The 18,995-nt window shown below is 36.4% G+C and overlaps 2 protein-coding genes across 2 annotated transcripts in view; both read right to left on the bottom strand.

The window, feature by feature from the left end:
- The window catches only part of traf4a (tnf receptor-associated factor 4a), a 54,947-nt gene extending 53,342 nt beyond the window's left edge, over window positions 1-1,605 (bottom strand). The window contains exon 1 of the mRNA XM_067451075.1: window positions 1,119-1,605. Within this exon, the coding sequence (XP_067307176.1) occupies window positions 1,119-1,261 (143 nt within the window). The 5' untranslated portion in view covers window positions 1,262-1,605. The remainder of the gene's footprint in view (window positions 1-1,118) is intronic.
- A 1,232-nt stretch (window positions 1,606-2,837) lies between these two features.
- Window positions 2,838-18,995, bottom strand: nek8 (NIMA-related kinase 8). The gene is made up of 15 exons (XM_067451825.1): window positions 18,901-18,995; window positions 17,032-17,237; window positions 16,499-16,731; window positions 16,277-16,408; window positions 15,962-16,170; window positions 15,244-15,317; window positions 14,863-15,050; window positions 14,633-14,780; window positions 13,436-13,512; window positions 12,091-12,208; window positions 11,763-11,913; window positions 8,453-8,616; window positions 8,209-8,361; window positions 3,820-3,978; window positions 2,838-3,650 (listed from the first exon to the last, which is right to left on the bottom strand). Exons 1-15 carry the CDS (start codon window positions 18,945-18,947, stop codon window positions 3,622-3,624), a joined length of 2,088 nt encoding a protein of 695 aa, XP_067307926.1. The 5' UTR covers window positions 18,948-18,995; the 3' UTR covers window positions 2,838-3,621.

The raw sequence follows: 18,995 nt of genomic DNA, 5'->3' as shown, positions 1-18,995 counted from the left end.
TAAAACTACAATGCCACAGGAGAGAACAATGAGCATCTCAGCTGTCAATCATTCAGTGTGTTGTGTACAGTGTCATCATGTCATTCCCCAAGCAATTAAATGACTTGATGACCCTCATATAACATTATACACTTAATAGTGACGCATCATTTAAAAGGGCACTCCTGCTTTATAACGGACTGTTAACTGTAAATATTCTAGTTTTGAATTTCCTGGTAGTTGAAACCGAAAGCTATAAAACTGGTGTTTCATTTACTATGTTAACACTGAAACAGCTGCAGGGTTATTTTTTTGGCTTGCATATTTCAATTATTAAATTTGAGCATGTACATTTTATGCATGTCCTTCTTACAAGTCCTTCCTAGCAAACTACAAAAATTAGTGCCGAGCGAACAATCCGCGGGTCTTCCAGCACACTGATTCCAATAAAGGATTCGCTTCCTAATCCCACATGTGAGATTGCCCCCCCTCAAAGAGCCTTGTAGTGCCTCGGGTCAAAATGACAGACAGGGCCAGAGCTGAGGGTCTCTACTGCCTGAATACACACACACACACACACACACACACACACACACACACACACACACACACACACACACACACACACAGGTCTGTAATTGTTTTTCTCCCAAAGAAGAACACAACTGGATAGGCTCAAGGGAAAATATTCAAAATATTTTCTCCACAAGTAGATTTTTTTCCTGAACGTTGCAGGAACTGCTCTACTAATGATGGCACTGGTACTCCTGCCATAATGTTGCAGAGCAGAATTTTGATTTTAGGATTCATATCTCTTTTTATAAATGTTGAATGTCCCTCCCATACACACCCATCTGTCAGTATTATTGTCTCGTGACACTACAACAACTAACTTAATTCGCAAGATATTTGCATACAGAGCATCCCCTGTATCCTATTGGCTGCCAAAACAACTCACTCTGGCCTACCTGCAGAAATAAACAAGTCAACTGTAGAGCAAATATGACTGACTGCCATGTGTTGACACGATCATTGACCAAACTCACTGGAATACACTCCGCTGATTAAAAGGTTGGTTGTGTGTAGCCTATCCAATATAGCTTACTTAACTTACGCAAAATATATACGTGTTTCCTTACCTGAGAAATTCCTGCAGACAGGTATCGCAGAATCTGTGTCCACATGTGGAAACTTGGACGGGTTCCCTCATTGCTTTGCTACACAGAGGACACTGAAAGCGTCTCTTGGGCTTCTCCAGGAACTTGTAGTCGAACCCCGGCATTGCTGGTTTTTATACTAAACGTCTATAGAAACCGTCGTTTGTTGTCCTCTGCAATAACGCTCGGAAAAGGCGCTGACAGAGCGCGTATGAAAACTGATATTCACTTGCCTACGATACACAAGCTCGCGCTCCCAAACCGTCGGTATTGTTCCTTCTCAGCTTCCTCTTTCGAGCAACGCGGCTCGATCCAACATCAGGATGACAGCTTAAACCCGACGATCTGTCTGTATGACGAGGCTGTCAATGCAGCGCTCGTGCTCTTTGATGAGGCGAGATGATGCGCGCGACGAGAAACATTCACAGCGCCTGTCGAGAATAACACTGACAGCCCGGAGACAAAGCTCGGATCCCATCTGTTTAGGTATATAAGGCCCCACCCACTATTCATGAGGGAGGAGCCATATTTAAATCCCTCTCAGCCCAGCAGAAATAAGAAGGGCAGGCTTATTTACAGTTATTTACAGTAATGCCGTCTGTGAGCGTTATAATGTAGCCAAGTAAGGGATTATTTTCATAGAATTTATGTCAGTAAAGTCCGGGATTTCTCTTGAGGCCGTTCTCACTACAGAGTGGTCAACTATCTTAGAAACTTTATAAACAAAGATGTTTTATGATATGTTTCTGATGCATTATTAAGTCAAAATAGGCTAATAACCTTTAATCGTAACATTTATTCTAGGGAAAAACACGAGTTTACGCCGATTACGCCCATACGGCCATGACTCTCGAGAATCTTTAAAGATTTTTTAAATTAAATAATATATATTTTAAAATAGCCAGTTTTACATGAACATTTAAATGCATAATGATATAATAAAAATCAATTACGACATTAAAATGTATATATTATGATGTTAAAATAGGCCTGTACAAATATGACAATTTATAATCATTAACTTTATATGAATAATCATGAATTATATTAATCAATATTATAATATATTATAATATAATTAAATTAATTATATTATAATATATTATAATATTGAAATTTTAGTTAGCAGAATGTCTAAAGTGGACCAACGAAAATAAAGTGTAACCAAAACATGGTCTAATTTTCAATGTAATTGATTTTAATTTTGCTATTAAAATCTCATCTCACATAAACAAACAAAATATATAGGAATCATTACCAATCTCTATACCCCCATTTTTTGGTTCCTCAAAGAATCATAGATCATTTTTGGAGAAATATTTCAGAGAACGACTGATGCCAATAAACAACCTTTTTGTTGTATTAAGAGTGTATAAAACGCTTTTGAAATTCTGTAAAAAATAAATAAATAATCCCACCTTAAATACTTTATAACTATAGAAGTTGCATTCCTGCCCATTATAACATATGCCAAAAATGAAATATAGGCTAAATATAATTATAAACGCAGTTTCAGAATATAAATTTGAATATAAACCAGAATATTTATTAAATAACAGTCTCAAAAGTGAGCATACAAAGGCAATCTCTGGTAACAAAAGGTTGCAGAAAGTTATTTGTAAGGCAAACGACTCCCTCTATCGGTGAGAAGCACACGACATTCGTGCAGACATTACGTCAACAGAACAACAACAGCAGAAATCGTGGAATTGGAGTTTATTAAAGTTCGACTATTCAATGGATCGGTTTCATTTAAACATATTAATCTCTCGCCAAGGGTAAATATGTTTTGCATGGAACAGCGCGCGCCACATTAACGACACGCTCTGTGCATCACATATTGCAGAAGAATTACATCATAGCATGATGGATGCACGAGCACTCCATGGGATTCAACTGAGAATAAAACATGAGTATGCTTTTGAATATGCAATATACATTAATATGCCTTCATATTTTATGGAATTGTTCTATCTTAATAAATGTATAATACTTAATAGTTAATATAACTGTCAATGGCTATATTTACATTAACACTAAACATTATTATTATTAGCAATAAAGAATATGTTATTCTTTACAAATGTGTATTTATTATCAAAGCTTTTATTTATTAAATAATTTATTTTTGGCCACAAATAAGAACTCCCACATTAGAACGGTCATACATGTATTATTATACACTTAACAGTCTGGCCTCAATGAGGCATTAGGCGTTATTTACAATGCTACACATTGATTATTATTTTAACCTAATTCAGTCTAATTTATGTATGCAAAATATTTAATGCAAACCTCTTGTAATAATTTAATAGTCATTTACATTTGGTCAAAAAAAACCTTTACATATCTGGAAATTATATCACGTGATAAACACAACTGCATGGCTTTTAATTCTCAATGAACCATCCAATCCCTCAATCCTTATGCAAAGGACCTGAACACACGCCTCTTCTGCGGAGTGTGTGGAGTGATTTGGGCGCTATCACCGTGAAACAGGCTCTTCAAAAAATGCTGAGGAAAGGAAAGAAATGATGAGTAAGAATATAGTCACTCTAATGAGAGAACAATGAAAACAACCTCTGTAATGCTAAATCAAACAATAGATAATTCAAACAAAAACGTAGCAGTAAATGTCTAGATTCTGCTAACATTTGTAAAAGTAATTAAAGCTTCACATTACGTTTCACAGCCAACAGTGTGTTTCCATGGCAACAAGCCACTGACGTGACAGAGAAAGGGTGGCTCTCATCGAGCTGCACTGTCTTTGGTATCCCAGAATCCTCTTCTTTCCTTCCTAGTCGACCACGTGCCCCTTTACCCCAGGTGTACACTTCCCCCTCTGCCGATAAAAAAGCAGCGGAACATTTACTTGCAATTCTGAACACCATTTGTCTGAATAACATCTTTGTCAGCCTATTGCTCTGCATGTCAGATCCTGTGAGGATCATGAATGAACAAAGACAACATGAAACAATAAAGGTCTTCAGAGTCTTCTAAGCCTCTGGGACACAGTCGGGGTTACATGCTGACCTTTAGCCACATGTCACATTAATTAACCTACCTGCCCCCATTACAGCCCATTCTGTGACTGATGAAATGAATGGCTTGATGGCAGTGTTGTCTGGTATGCATTGCCATTATTTTGAGCTGATGTAGTTCTGTTGTCCAGCTCAAATTTAAAATGTTGCAGGATCATTCAAAACACAACAACAATAAATCAATATTATATTATATATTATTTAGGGCTGGGTATCGGGTTCAATAGTTTTTAGGCACTGATCGAATTGCCTCGATATCATTGAGTATCAAAAACTGTCTTGTCGTTTGGTGTCTTATGAATCTTTAAATAATATTTTTATTAGAAAATATATATTTAAAAAGAGTCAGGAGTTTTAAATTCATATTAAGGCATTAAAAATACTGTATATATTGTATATATGTATATATTAAGATTTATAAAATATAAAAATATGACAATTTATCATCATTAACTTTATTTATTCATTTAACTATTCTATTCTATTCTATTCTATTCTATTCTATTCTATTCTATTCTATTCTATTCTATTATGTTTGTCAGCTTTAGGACATTACATTTTATTTATAGTTAGCAGAATATCTAAAGTGGACCATTGAAATAAAGTGTAACCAAAAATTAGTTTAATTTGCAATGTAATTGTTTTTTTTTTTAAAGTATGATATTAAAATGTCCTCTAAAGTAAACTAAAAAAGAATATAATCATTCCCAATCTCATTTCCCCACATAATCATGACAGATATCCTGAAATAGAACATATTTAATAGCCTAGATGTATGGGTTTCATTTTTTAGGCTTTTGCTTCATTTATACTGTTATAAATAAAAACTAAAGCAATATAAAGAGGTTATCAATATCCATGCTGGTTTGGATCTAACAAACCAGAATGGTTTCAAATAGCTTTTAAAGATTATATATATTTTATACATTTTATTGTCATTTTCCCCTCACTGTAATATGTTCAAATTACTGTATTAAAATAATTACAATAAACACTTATGAATTGGGTGAAAATCAGGATCATCATGTCTAGATCCTTTACACAGTAATAAAAATTGCGAGAAGACATATTGTGTGTGTGTTTGTGTGTGTTTGTGTGTGTGTGTGTATATATATATATATATATAAACTCATCCTTTCCAATCACCCCACTACCTGTCCACTTGATCCTATACCCTCTCCCCTCCTTCAGGCCATTTCTTCTCCAATCACTCCTGCACTCACTCACATTGTCAACACTTCTCTTCACACAGGGACCTTTCCCACAGCATTTAAGCAGGCTCGGGTAACCCCACTGCTTAAGAAACCCTCTCTGAATCCAGCACTTTTAGAAAACTACCGACCGGTATCCCTTCTGCCTTTCATTGCAAAGACCCTTGAGCGAGTTGTGTTCAATCAACTCTCTATGTTTCTTGAACAGAACAACCTCCTGGACAACAACCAATCCGGCTTCAAAAGCGGCCACTCGACTGAGACTGCCTTGCTCTCGGTAACTGAGGCACTGAGACTGGCAAAAGCAGCTTCCAAATCCTCAGTGCTCATTCTGCTGGATCTGTCTGCTGCTTTTGACACAGTTAACCACCAGATCCTCCTGTCAACACTTAAGAAGATGGGGATCTCAGGAACTGCTCTCCAGTGGTTCAGGTCTTACCTCTCTGGTAGGTCCTACAGGGTGTCATGGAGAGGTGTAGTGTCTAAGTCACATCATCTAGCTACTGGGGTTCCCCAGGGCTCAGTGCTTGGACCACTTCTCTTCTCCATCTACATGTCATCATTAGGTTCTGTCAATCAGAAACACGGCTTCTCCTATCATTACTATGCTGATGACACTCAACTCTACTTCTCATTTCAACCAGATGATCCTACAGTCAGTGTTCGTATCGCTGCCTGCCTGACAGACATTTCTGGCTGGATAAAGGAGCATCACCTTCAACTTAATCTTGCAAAGACAGAATTACTTGTTTTTTATTATTATTATTTTATTATTTATCTTAATTTTATTTTACCTTTATTTAACCAGGTTAATCGGTTGAGAACAGGTTCTCATTTGCAACCGCGACCTGGCCAAGATAAGGCGCAGATTTCAAGGCGACATGAAATTATACATAACATGCCAACATTCAAATACACAATCATAAATATAGAAGACGTTCAAATTTCAAATAAAAAGTTCTAGACATTGTGCAAAAATTAAAAAATGTGCAAATAGATGCAATAACAGCCATTTCATTTAGTATGTGCAAAAATACATACGACTATATTCGCAAAGAGCATCAACATGTACAGTGGTCTGTCAGTAAATTTGATAATAAACCTTTAAAAGTAGTAATTGAAACAATGGATTCTAATTTGAGAGACTTTTGTAAAATGTTCCAATCATTTGCAGCAGAAAATTTAAAAGAAAAAAGCCCAAAAGAGGTGCGGGATTTTGTTGTCTCATCCAACCCAGCACTTCATCAAAATTTCTCCATTCAGCTCGGTTCATCAACCATAACTCCTTCCAGGACAGCCAGGAACCTTGGAGTTGTGATTGATGACCAGTTAAACTTCACTGACCGCATTACTGCAACAGCCCGGTCCTGCAGATTTGCTTTATACAACATTAGAAAGATTAGACCCTTCCTATCAGAACAGGCTGCACAACTCCTGGTTCAAGCTCTTGTTCTCTCCAGACTGGACTATTGTAATGCTCTTCTGGCTGGGCTTCCAGCATGCACTATCAAACCCTTGCAGCTGATCCAGAATGCAGCGGCGAGGGTGGTCTTTAATGAGCCGAAGAGAGCGCAAGTTACGCCTCTCTTCATCAGACTGCACTGGCTGCCAATGGGCGCTCGCATTAAATTCAAGGCACTGGTGCTCATCTACAAAGCAACCACTGGCTCTGCACCAATATACCTAAACTCGCTTGTTCAGACTTTGTCATGGCAAATTCTAAGTTCTTGATTGTCTCCGGTGCTTTAAAGAAAATCTCTCAGAGTTGAAGTTCCAGGTCTCAGAAGAAATGAACTTTATTGTATGAACAACAAAGTGAGATGCCAGCTGAACATCTGACCATCTCTTCCTTAGCTCACACTTTTATACAGTTCTAGCTCATGACCTCATTGCAGGTGCATTACCCCCCACACTCTTTGCCACAGTTGCTCTATTCATAAACTTATCTAGTCTTGTTTGTAATGGTGGCCGACTGCCACTAGTTTTTCCTTCTCATCCATTAGGCATCATTCTTTTTACAGTCACCTCATAGTTTTTTCCACAATTATATACAAACAATGTATCATATTTATCTGTGGACCATCCCCACCTTCCCAGTAGCATGACAATTTCCCAGCGCTTCTCAACAATTTTTTTCCCATACAATTAATGTAATATCTCCTGTCTCTCACGCTTTGATGTTATAACTAATACAATATCTCTTGTTTCTCACGCTTGGATGTTTTTTTTTACAAGCGACAGACCTTGGTTTCTTGCTGCTCAGCCAAGGCCAGCTTATACTGCAGCTAAGGCCTAGTGAGGCCTACTAAAGCCTAGTGAAAATGAATTTCCTCTACAACTTACACAAGAACTTAACTCCAGAAGCTTGCGTTCTGCAAGTGAACGACGCATCATGGTTCCATCCCAAAGAGGCACGAAATCTCTCTCACGGACCTTTTCCTGGACCATTCCCACCTGGTGGAATGACCTGGCGATCTCAATTCATGCTGCCGAGTCTGTAGCCATTTTCATCTGTTTTCCAACTGCACCTGACCAATAAAGACTAGCACTGAACTATTCAATTAAATGTTCTGTTTGTTTGTTTGGTTGGAAAAAATGTGTGTACTGTGCTCTATTAACTGAGACTTCTTACAGCACTTGCAGGTTGTTGCCCTTATTTGTTTCGTTGCTTCTATTGCTCTCCCCTTTTTGTAAGTCACTTTGGATAAAAGCGTCTGCTAAATGATTAGATGTGTGTGTGTGTGTGTGTGTGTGTGTGTGTGTGTGTGTGTGTGTGTGTGTGTGTATATAAATATATATATATATATATAGCTTGTTTACCTGCTCCAATAGCTAAAGTGAACGCGTCACCACATGCGGCCATGGTGATCCCCTGCAGTCCTGAGACTTGATAGGGCACTCGACTGGTTCTGCGGAAACTGCAGCCAAGCTGCCCATGCTGGTTACTGCCGAAGGTGAAACACTGACCTTTCTCTGCATTTAGGGCACATATTCATAGTCTGTGAGTCAGTCAGTCTTAATCAGGGCAGTACATTGAGTTGTAATGTGAATAAAGTGCTCTGACCTGTGACTGCAACAGAATGTGCTGTGCCGATGTCTATATAAACGATCTTCTCAACATTTAGAGGAGCAGACTGGACGGGCTGGAATGCGTGGACCTCCTCCACCTGACACTGAGATGAGGGCTCCTCTACGCCTGAGACCTTATCCAAACCCAGTTTGTTAAATCTGCATTTAAGATGGTTGTTATTAATTCATCTAAATATCACTTTAGCAGCCCTCTGTGAAAAGAAGTGCACTACAAGTTTCAATAGAAATTACATTAAAGCATATTTTAGTTTTGCCTTTTAGTACATTTGTCAGTACATTATATTTTAAAAACAATATAAGTAAATAATTATGAAATGACCATTTTTTTTTAAAAAGCACTCTAAATTTCAGCTAATTGCATTCAATACATTATAATTTAAATACAGTTTTATTTCATTTTAATTAGCATGCAAGTGACAGAAAACATTACATTAATCTGACACGTAAGCATTTTCTATTAAAGTATATGAATTACCTTTTTTAAGTATGCTATAGTGTACAAATTTTTCAAAGAGCAGGGGGTTTATTCTGAAAATCTGGTAAATCTGTAAAGGTCATAAACAACGATCCTTAGCACTCAAGCACTTAAGTTTGATGGTGTGGCTGATAGGGTGTGACTGTTATTTAAAATATGGTCATTCTGTTGGTCATTTCCTGTGATGAAATGTCTTCATAATTCACAGTCTTTTCAAATGTTAAAGCAGGAATGAGGAGTGTTAACTCCCTAAACTGGTTTGGCAATCTGTGAAAAACTGCCTAACATAAGCAAAACAGCTAAGCAAGATATTCATGGAGATTACATTTTGCAATTAGACTCATACCAGGTGTTTAAAAATATGCTTATTAACCAGCAGCATATCAAAATGTTAACACTATCTGAAGCTTCGGTTAATTCTGCTGCTTTCAAGTCACGTTGGAATGACCGTCTTTATGAGATGAGCGAATGTGATGTCATCATTGCTAATGGAAAATCTGGGTTTTCTGTGAATCCTCTTTTTCTAAGATGATGATAATTAAAGAATTGTCAGTACCAAAGTTTTTTGGATTTAAATAGGCAAATGATTGAGTCTGTGATTGAATCATATAAATGTTGTGTTGCTATTTCCATCAAGAGGTTGTCCATTTTTTGGTCCACATCTTGTATAGACAATGTATTTTATTGTAAAGTCTCCTCCTGCACATCCCAAAGACTTTCAATGAATTTAAGTTCTGGACTCAGAGGTACCAAATCATGTGTGAAAATGATTCTTCATTCTCCCGCCCAACCATTCTTTACCAATTTGAGCCTGATGAATCATGACATTGTCCTCCTGGAATATCGCCATTATTATTATCTTCCTCCATGGTTGTTTAAAGGGGTGGTTGAATGCGATTTCACTTTTTTAACTTTAGTTAGTGTGTAACGTTGCTGCTTGATCATAAACAGTATCTGCAAAGTTACAGCGCTGAACGTTCAATACAAATGGAGATATTGTCTTTAAAAGTTACGTCAGTTTATTGCCTACAAAAACGGCCGGTTTGGACTACAACAAGCTTCTTCCTGGGTTGGTGACATCATAAACCCTTGCTAGTCACCGTAGATGTGACTTCTGCCTGTAATGGTAAGGGGCGTGGCGTTTACGGACAACCTGTGCTTGGCACTTCAGCCGATAAAAATACAGGAAACTACATTTGGCCATCTAACCAATCTAAGACCATTGCGTTTTTCAGAGGGATGGGCTTCATAGAAGCAGGAAGCAAACGAGCCGTTCAAAGGACAGTGGAGACAGCGGTGTGGAATAAAGGTCAAATATAAGAAAAATACTGCGTTAAAAAAAAAAGAAGTATTAAGACATGCTATGCTGCGCCCCATAAACACAACCAAGCCTAATAAAAAAAAACCGAACCTCCCCTTTAAGAAATTAAACTTTACACACTTCATCAATTAGGGTTATTAATTGTGCCAAACATTTAGCATTGTAATCACTGACACCAATCACAGACTCATAAGCATCTGCCCATTTTTTGGCTGGGAAGTGCACATACACATTATCATTCAAAAGTTTGGGGTCCGTAAGATTATTATTATTATTATTTTTTTATTAATAGTTTTCAGCAAAGACACAATACATTAATAAAAAATTATAGTGAAGACGTTTATAATGTTACATTTTTTTAAAAAGTTTTCTATTTCAAATAAATGCTGTTCTTTTGAGCGTTCTATTCATTAAAGTATAATGATAAAAAAAAATCAACATTGGTAATAATAAGAATTGTTTCTAAATCAGCATAATACAATTATTTCTGAAGGATAATGTGACACTGCTTTGCATCCCAGGAATATATTACATTTTAAAATATATTCAAATAGGAAACAATCATTTTACATTGCAATAATATTTGTTAAAGTTTTTATTAAAGTTTTGCTCTATTTATGATTAGATAAATGCAGCATTGGTGAAAATAAGAGACTTCTATCAAAAAATTACTGACCCCAAACTTTTGAAGGGTACAGTATTATACAAATGAAATAAATAAAATAAAATAAGGCTATTTGCGATAGATGATATTTACAATAAATAGCTGTGGATGCTATTTACTAAATGAAATAGCATACGAAAATAGTAATATATTCGATTTACACCATATAAAAGTAGCAGTTCTTTGCAATATGCGTAAGCTATTTATACTTTATTTTGACAGATACATACTATTTGCACCTCAGTATTCTTGTAAATTAATGTCATATTGGATGCAATAATAACAGTGTAAAATATTATATTTAATAAAATCATTAAATGGACGCTGCCTTAATGGGACAGTAAAAGCCCTCCCTACATCTACCCCTAACCCGACCCAATAAATGCTTTTATTAATATTAAACATTTTGTTAGGCACTTTATCTCCACTTTTAGAACATTTTCTTAATTTTTTATGAAAATAAATGCCTTTTTGATGTGATATGTGATGGGAAAAGGGTGAGCTCTGCAAAAGGAAGATTCGAACCCGAGTCGATCACATCAAAACTTAGATCTTTACACTTTACTGACTACTCCACTGAAGAAGCTGAAATATATGCACGTCTTTTTTAAATCTTGTTTGGCCTAACCAAGCACACTATTTACACGCCACCATCCAACCAAAATCACTTGAACACACATTGTATCCATAACCAGTTTTACCAATGTAACAAAATGTGTTTTACTAAAGTAATAGGATATTTGTTCATACTGTTTTTTGGACATAATAAACTGTGAGGAGAAGAAGCCAAATTGAAGACAAATAATGAACAAGAAGAAGAGTACCTGTTGTTCCCACAAGCCAGGATCTGGTGCTGTGTGCTGATGATCATGGAGCAGTCCAACCCGCACAGCACACGCTGCGCTTCAAAATCAGCTGGCAAACTCACCTGCTGCGGAGAGTTGTGGCAGTCTTGAGTGGCCAAACCAAGCCGGCCTGTCAGAGAGAGATCATTTAGAGCGAGTGTGACAGAGAGAGAGAACGAGAGGGAGAAGAGAATGATGGCGCGCAAAATGCCAGGACTGCCTGGAGGCGCTGCTGCTGTCTGCAAGAGTACAAAGAGAAGCCAAAAGAAACACAGTATTCAAGTGACAAGTGATGTTGCTCATTTACCGTTGTCTCCTCGCCCCCAGGAGAAAACCTCTCGCTCATTGGTCACTGCCAGAACGTGGGATGCTCCACAAGACACTTGGACCAACTCATAACCCAGAAGAGCCTCTACTATCTTGGGCTGAATACAAAGACAAGAACTATGAAGAACTATGAGTATGATTAACACTAGATTTTGCACATTTTGTGAAGAAAACTGCACAAAATATTTTGTTGATCCTGGAACACCATTCCTGTCTGGAAATGTAGTCCTATATCCATACCCCTAAACCTAATTCTACCCATAACTAATCCCAAGAATCAGAGGGAAATTATAGGTGAATAACACAGATGTTTTAAGCCTAAACTTGACATAAACTGTCAACTTGTCCCTCAAATCTGATTGATTGATTGATTGATTGATTGATTGATTGATTGATTGATTGGAATTTTGTTCCAAGATCCACAATGATGTTGATCCAGGAACATGCTGCATGTTCCCCTTGGTGAAATCAGGTTCTGCATGCAGCACCATCATGTTGCTATATGGTATATGTGGGTGGTTTCCAAGATGTTGCTATGCAGTTGATAAGGTGTTTTTTAGCACATTACTATGCGGTTGCTAGGGTGTTCTGGTTGGTTGCTAGGGTATTGCTAGGTGGTTGCTTACTGGCCCAAGTCTCTATCACAAACCGAGGCAGGATTTCTTTCTGATGGCAGTTTTGGGCCAGTAGTTCTCCGACATTCTTTTCACTTTTCACATAAATGTATTTTATATTTACATTTATTATAGTAAATTTCTATTTTAGTTTTTTTTTAAACATTTATTATTATTTATTTTGATTTTAATAGCAATATGTACTTTGTTTCTTAATTTCTTATTGTACATTTTTACACATATAAATGACAATTTCATCAAAAGATGAGCTTTCTTTACAAAAAACTAATTTGCGAATAATAGCTGTAAATAGTTATTAGCTTTTTTAACTATTATATACTATTATAGGTTTTGATTTTTTTTCAGTTTTCAGTTTAATTTGAGGTTTTATTGATTTGTCCATTATGTGCTTTTGGTTGTTGTTTTTCTTTAAATATTTCTATTAGCCAAAATTTTCACTTTTAGTGCTTGAATTTATTTTCATTAGTTGCTAATGCAGCATTTTCATTTTAGTTTTTCATCTAATATTCATATTTTTCTTTTGGCTTTATTTCAATTAACATTTTCTTTGTATATATAGTTTTAGAGGTCAAAACTTGATTGTCTCGCTTCGTTTGTTTAAATCCTTAGCTTGCCTGAGAAAGCATCTCTAAATATACCATTGCAACAAAAAAGACTCTAAAAAACTAAAAACAGATCATCTAAATCTACCTGTGTCACATCGTTGAAACTCCCATGTCCAAGACAACCATTGCTTCCGCTTCCAAAAGTCATGATTATACCTCTGTCTGCAAAACCCAAAGCACATTGAGCAGATTAGAGTTGCTGTTGCAGATAAACAAAGAATTAAACAACAATTGTTTCTCTTTCAGTGCAAACCCCTGCACAAGAAGAGCAACTGAGCTGGAAGTCAGACCCTTTAATCCTCTAGATCTGCTGGGGACTAATGATTCCCCTGCAGAGACGAATGGTTAGGCTACAGCATATCCTTTACTCTAGAGCAGACAAAACACAGCTGTGCTACAATGCCAGAAGACAAGAGATTAGCTTTTGCAGTGTGAACAAATGCTGCTTAATGAGCTCTGTAGGAAGGATAGTAAAAAGGGGTAAATAAAATCCCCCTTTCTTCATTGTATCGCAAACGTTTAAATCCTTTAAAATCATGTCCACTTTGCAGCTTCAGGTCAAGTATGGACATGTAAAGCGACTAAACTTTGTTTTGGTGGTGTGTGTCGTTAGGGGCGGATAATTCTGAAATCGATGATGTCACAACCCAGATCTGCATGATTAATCATTAAAAGATCGCAATCTCGATTCAAACACCCACGTGACCTCATTCCTAAATGACAGCGATTCGGCTAGGTCTATAGACCTTATTTACAGCAGCGCCATCTTTGTGGGTTGTACTATTATTTAATGTGTTTTTGGATTGTCCCGCTAATGTAAATATCTTTCCAAGAAATATTAGTAGAAAAAAACTACAGGCAACTTGAGCTATGGAAGTGATCTTGGAGCTTTATACAGTTTTTTACAGTGGATACCATTTAAAACACAATAAGTTCATCCCTCAAATAATCTCTGTTAGCACTGCCACAGCCAGAGATTGGATAAAGTACGCTGATTCATCCAGTAAGGAAACAACAAGTGAAGTGTTTATGAATGATTCATAGAATCATTAATTCAAACCTTTTTTTTTTTTTTTTTTTACAACCAATTCATTTAAATGAAGCAGTTTAATTTTAGTAAATTACATGTTATTTTGTTTAGTTGTTTCTTGTCTGTTCAGAATCGTGGGATAATCATGATTTTGTTTTTAAAAAAGTGATTCTAAATTTACCCAGAATCGTGCAGCTCTACCAATTGGCTGAGACCTGCCTGGAAAATTCTGGATCGTAAGAAGAAGCATACCTGTTAGGCAGGTGGTGAAGAGATCACCGCATGAGACAGATTTGATCGTGACACCAGACTGTCCCTCCAGGAAGCGGGAGATAAACTGGGGCTGCATCTGCTCAACAGCACCCGGCAGAGTGGGCTCACCGGATCCAACCGACGGGGCCTGGCACAGAGTCAAGCCGAGATAAAAATTGAAAACGGAAATAAAATATGATTGATAATCAATTAAGAAATGATCATCTCACCTCCCATGTGATGAGCCTCCCAGATTTGGTGACGCCCATCTTCTGTGTGCGGCCCAAGGACACTTGTATAACCTCTGTGTTTAACATGGGAAGACGCAGAGGAGAGGAAATGCCACTGCCCCAGGTGTACACTGAAGATAAAGGCAATGGGTGCATCATCTTTGTTGACGTTAGACTGGACAGTCCTCCTAGTGGATGAAATGGAACAAATGGCACCAGAAAATCCTCATGGAGACAGCCAAACCAACAGCGCTAAATCAACGGTTACTATGAACTCCTGACGTTTAATCAGCAAGCCCCAGGTTGGATTAATAATCTTCAATGATGCTTTAAAACATAACATTAGTAAATAAGAGAATTTTAAATAAAATAACGTCCCACCTCTGGTTCTGGTACCGGTCACGCGTCCACCGGGTCTTCCATGAGTGTGTAAAGTACAAAGTGGCTTTTCTATTCTAAAAAGAGAATCATTTAATTAAAAAAGAAAGTGCAGCAAACCTATAGATGTATACAGTACAACTTATCCATTCAGTAGCCAAACAAAAGTGCAGTTACTTAACATGTACAATTAAATGCGGTATAAAAATAAATAAAAAATAAAAATAAATAAAAAGACGGCAAACAAAATGCATTTACAATACTTAACACAAGTACTATTAAATTCGGTACAAAAATCAACAAATAATACAAATAATTAAATTAAATTAAATTAGTGGACAAACAAAATGCATTTATAATACTTAACACAAGTTCAAAACAGTACTATTAAATACAGTACAATAAAACTAATACAAAATAAAATAAAATAAAGTGAAAATACATTTTTAAAAAGTTATAAAAGAAAACTTAATGATAAAATAAAATAAAAAATAAAATATAAATAATATATTTTAAAAATTAAAAAATATAAATAAAAAATACAATTTGTGGACAAATAAAATAAATAAATAAAATAAAACAAAATAATAAAATGAGTGGACAAATAAAATGCATTTACAATACTTAACACAAGTTCAAAACAGTAATATTAAATGCAGTATAATAGAAAAAATAGACAAATAAAAAACGAAATAAAAAAAGTGAAATAAAATAAATCTACCTGCGCATTTTGACGTTGCCTATGTCAGTGTAAAGATTGAGCAGTGGCCTAATGCAGATGGGATGAGCCATTATCTCATTGAGCTGGGGCCTTTTGGATGGGTCCAGATTCAGCATGTTGAGAATCAGCTGTCTCAACTCTGGGCTGTAACGGTCTGAAATGGGGGCAAATGTGCCGCTCATGATCTTCAGCACCAAGGCCGGCAGGTTCTGGAAACAGAGAAGTTGCTTAGCTTGCCATTCAATATTATTGTAATTTGTGATGTTCGGATTCTTCAAAATCAAGACAACCAGAAAATAAGAAAATATATCTCACGGCTGCCTCAAAAGCTCTCTTGAGACTAGCAAGCTCGTAAAGCACACAGCCCAGGGCCCAAATGTCACTTTTCTGGTTATATGGCTTTCCTTCACAAAGTTCTGGAGAGATATAACACGGTGTCCCCACAACCTGTCACGAGAAGGACAATCTGGACTGTAACTAAATCGCATGCTGTCAAACTCAAATCAGTGCCGAGGGACAGACAATATCGGTACTTACAGTATAAGCTTTGCTCTTGCTGACAAGAATTTTCGAGATTCCAAAGTCTCCAATTTTGACTATCATCTGGTGCTTGTCTAGGAGTATGTTCTGGGTTTTGAGGTCCCGGTGAAGGATGAGCTTATTGTGCACATGATAAAGGGCCAGTAAGATCTGAACAAAGAAATGTAATATTGTATCCTCATCTAACAAGGAGTTGCAGCGTTTCTGTATGTAGTCAGCCAGGGTTCCACCTAGGATAATCATAAAGAGACAAATGATTACAGATCCTGAGGATATTGAACCATAATTCAAAAGGCTTATTATAATACCTATTTTATTATATTTTGCATAAAGAAAATGATTGTCTATCATATTTTTTACATTGTAACATTACTGCCATGATTACACTTTTTTGTAAGGAATACAGATACATTTACAATAATTATTTTTGCATTACAGTAATAAATATTATGAATTTTGTCCCTGACTATAGGGACTATTTGTCCCCCACATTAAGTGACTATCAAAAAGTGAGTGAAGTAAATGTATGCCTGGAGCGTATTCCATTGCGATCATTAGTGCCTTGTCCTCGAGGAAGTTTTCATAATACTCAATTATATTGGGGTGGTTGAGTAACTTGAGGACTTGGCATTCATTCTGGGCCGCGAGGCGTTCATCACGGGTCATCTGCTCAACGGGGATTTCCTTCAAGATCACCAGCGCGCCATCAGTGCGTCTGCGGCAAAGGTGCACTATCCTGCGTTAGATAAAAAGTGTGTGGATTTGCTACATTCACAGAACAATTTCAAGTTTAACAGCTGAATTAAAAGTTGAGCAAGTTTAGGTTTCAGGATACAGGTTGAAATATGGTTAAAGTGTACTGAATAATGCACGGACAAGCATTTAAACTACAATATACAAACAAATCAAATGAGTGCAAACAAAATGCATTCACAATACTTAACACACGTTCTAAACAGTACTATTAAATACAGTAAAAAAACCATAAACAAAGAAAAAACAAAATATATAAAATACTAGAGAATGAAGAATGCGCTGACAAGCATTTTTGGTAAACTACAATATAGCCTACTTTAATGTCATTTCTATATAAACTTGTAATTTATATATAAACTTGTGTATATAAATATATTTAGAACTAAGGGTTGTACTTTCTTTTAAGTTGATCTTGCTACAGTGTAATTACACACACAAGTACTGAATCATATTAGTTAACTGCATCTACTTACTATACTATAAGGTTATGATAAGGGTTAAGGTTTGGTTTAGTTGCATCATTTACTGTTATTACTATAGTAAGTGCATGTGACTTCAATAACTATGTCACCTTAAAATAAAGTGTCAACGAATTTAGTTAACTTTAAAAGTAATATATTATTGAGAGAGTTCAAAAAGCAATCAAATTTTACATGTGCTTTGGTATTTTGGTAAACAAATCAAAATAAATGAACATCTTTAAAGCATGACAAGTGTTTATTAAAACATTCACAGTAGGCTGTAAAATATGACATTATTGCAAAAAAGTGCACTTTTTAAAGGTGTACTTGCACTTGTTAAGAAACATAGTCATTATTAATGTGTACTCTCATGAATTAGAACATGAAAATGTGCCTTGTATTTCATTTATATTAAGCATAATACCTGCAAATACAGTTTTTTAAAGATTTGATTTTGAAGTAGCCTACACTACAAGCATGCATTCAGTAGCCTACTATGCACTTTTTTGGGTCAGGTTTGATCAGTCTGTTTCAAAAGCTAATACAAACTTTACTTTTTACTTTACTGACTTTACTTAAATGCAGATAATAATGTTAAAATTGTTACTTCTCCAATATGTTTTTCTTCTTCTTCCCGTTTACGCTAAACTGAATTTTGAGTGGGCTATAATTTCCACACGACAAGCCAATAAGTGAGAAAGTGTAATTTCTCAGTAATTGTACATATTTGCTACTGGACATTCCCGTTATGTTTCCAAAATCCAATAGTGATTCCAATAGGAGAGCTGTAAACATTCCAGCGAAATTTGAAACGAGTAGGGCGAGCTACTCCTTGCTCAACAGCACTATTTTCCTTTTGAAAGGGAAAGTGTCGACATCTTTTTTAGACTCTTAATGCCACTGTTTCTCGTTGAATAGGGTGATAATGGCTCGGTAACTGTACTGATGGAATGCGGAAACGCGAGAGAGTGATGCGCTGTATATTCCGCTAGCTCGCGCTCTGATTCTGAGGAGAGAGCGCTGCAGATGTAAAGCTCTTTACCAGAGTTTCTCAAGCAAAACTTCTACCGAGTTCACAGCGTAAAATATATATATTTTTTGCAGAGCAACTAGTACAGACAGACGAGTACACGTAACTAAAACCATTTCGCGAACTAATATCGCGTTATTTGTTTTATTTACCCGAATGCTCCTCTGCCGACCACTTTAATCTTCTCGTACTTCTCCATGTTTTCTGGATTCTAAACGCGCCCCGTCACTATAGGCAACACTTCCTG

The sequence above is a fragment of the Pseudorasbora parva genome, chromosome 8, assembly GCF_024679245.1.
Source record: "Pseudorasbora parva isolate DD20220531a chromosome 8, ASM2467924v1, whole genome shotgun sequence".
Lineage (NCBI taxonomy): Eukaryota > Metazoa > Chordata > Actinopteri > Cypriniformes > Gobionidae > Pseudorasbora > Pseudorasbora parva.
Note: the sequence above shows the minus strand (reverse complement) of the source record. Positions and strands in the feature narration are given on the sequence as shown.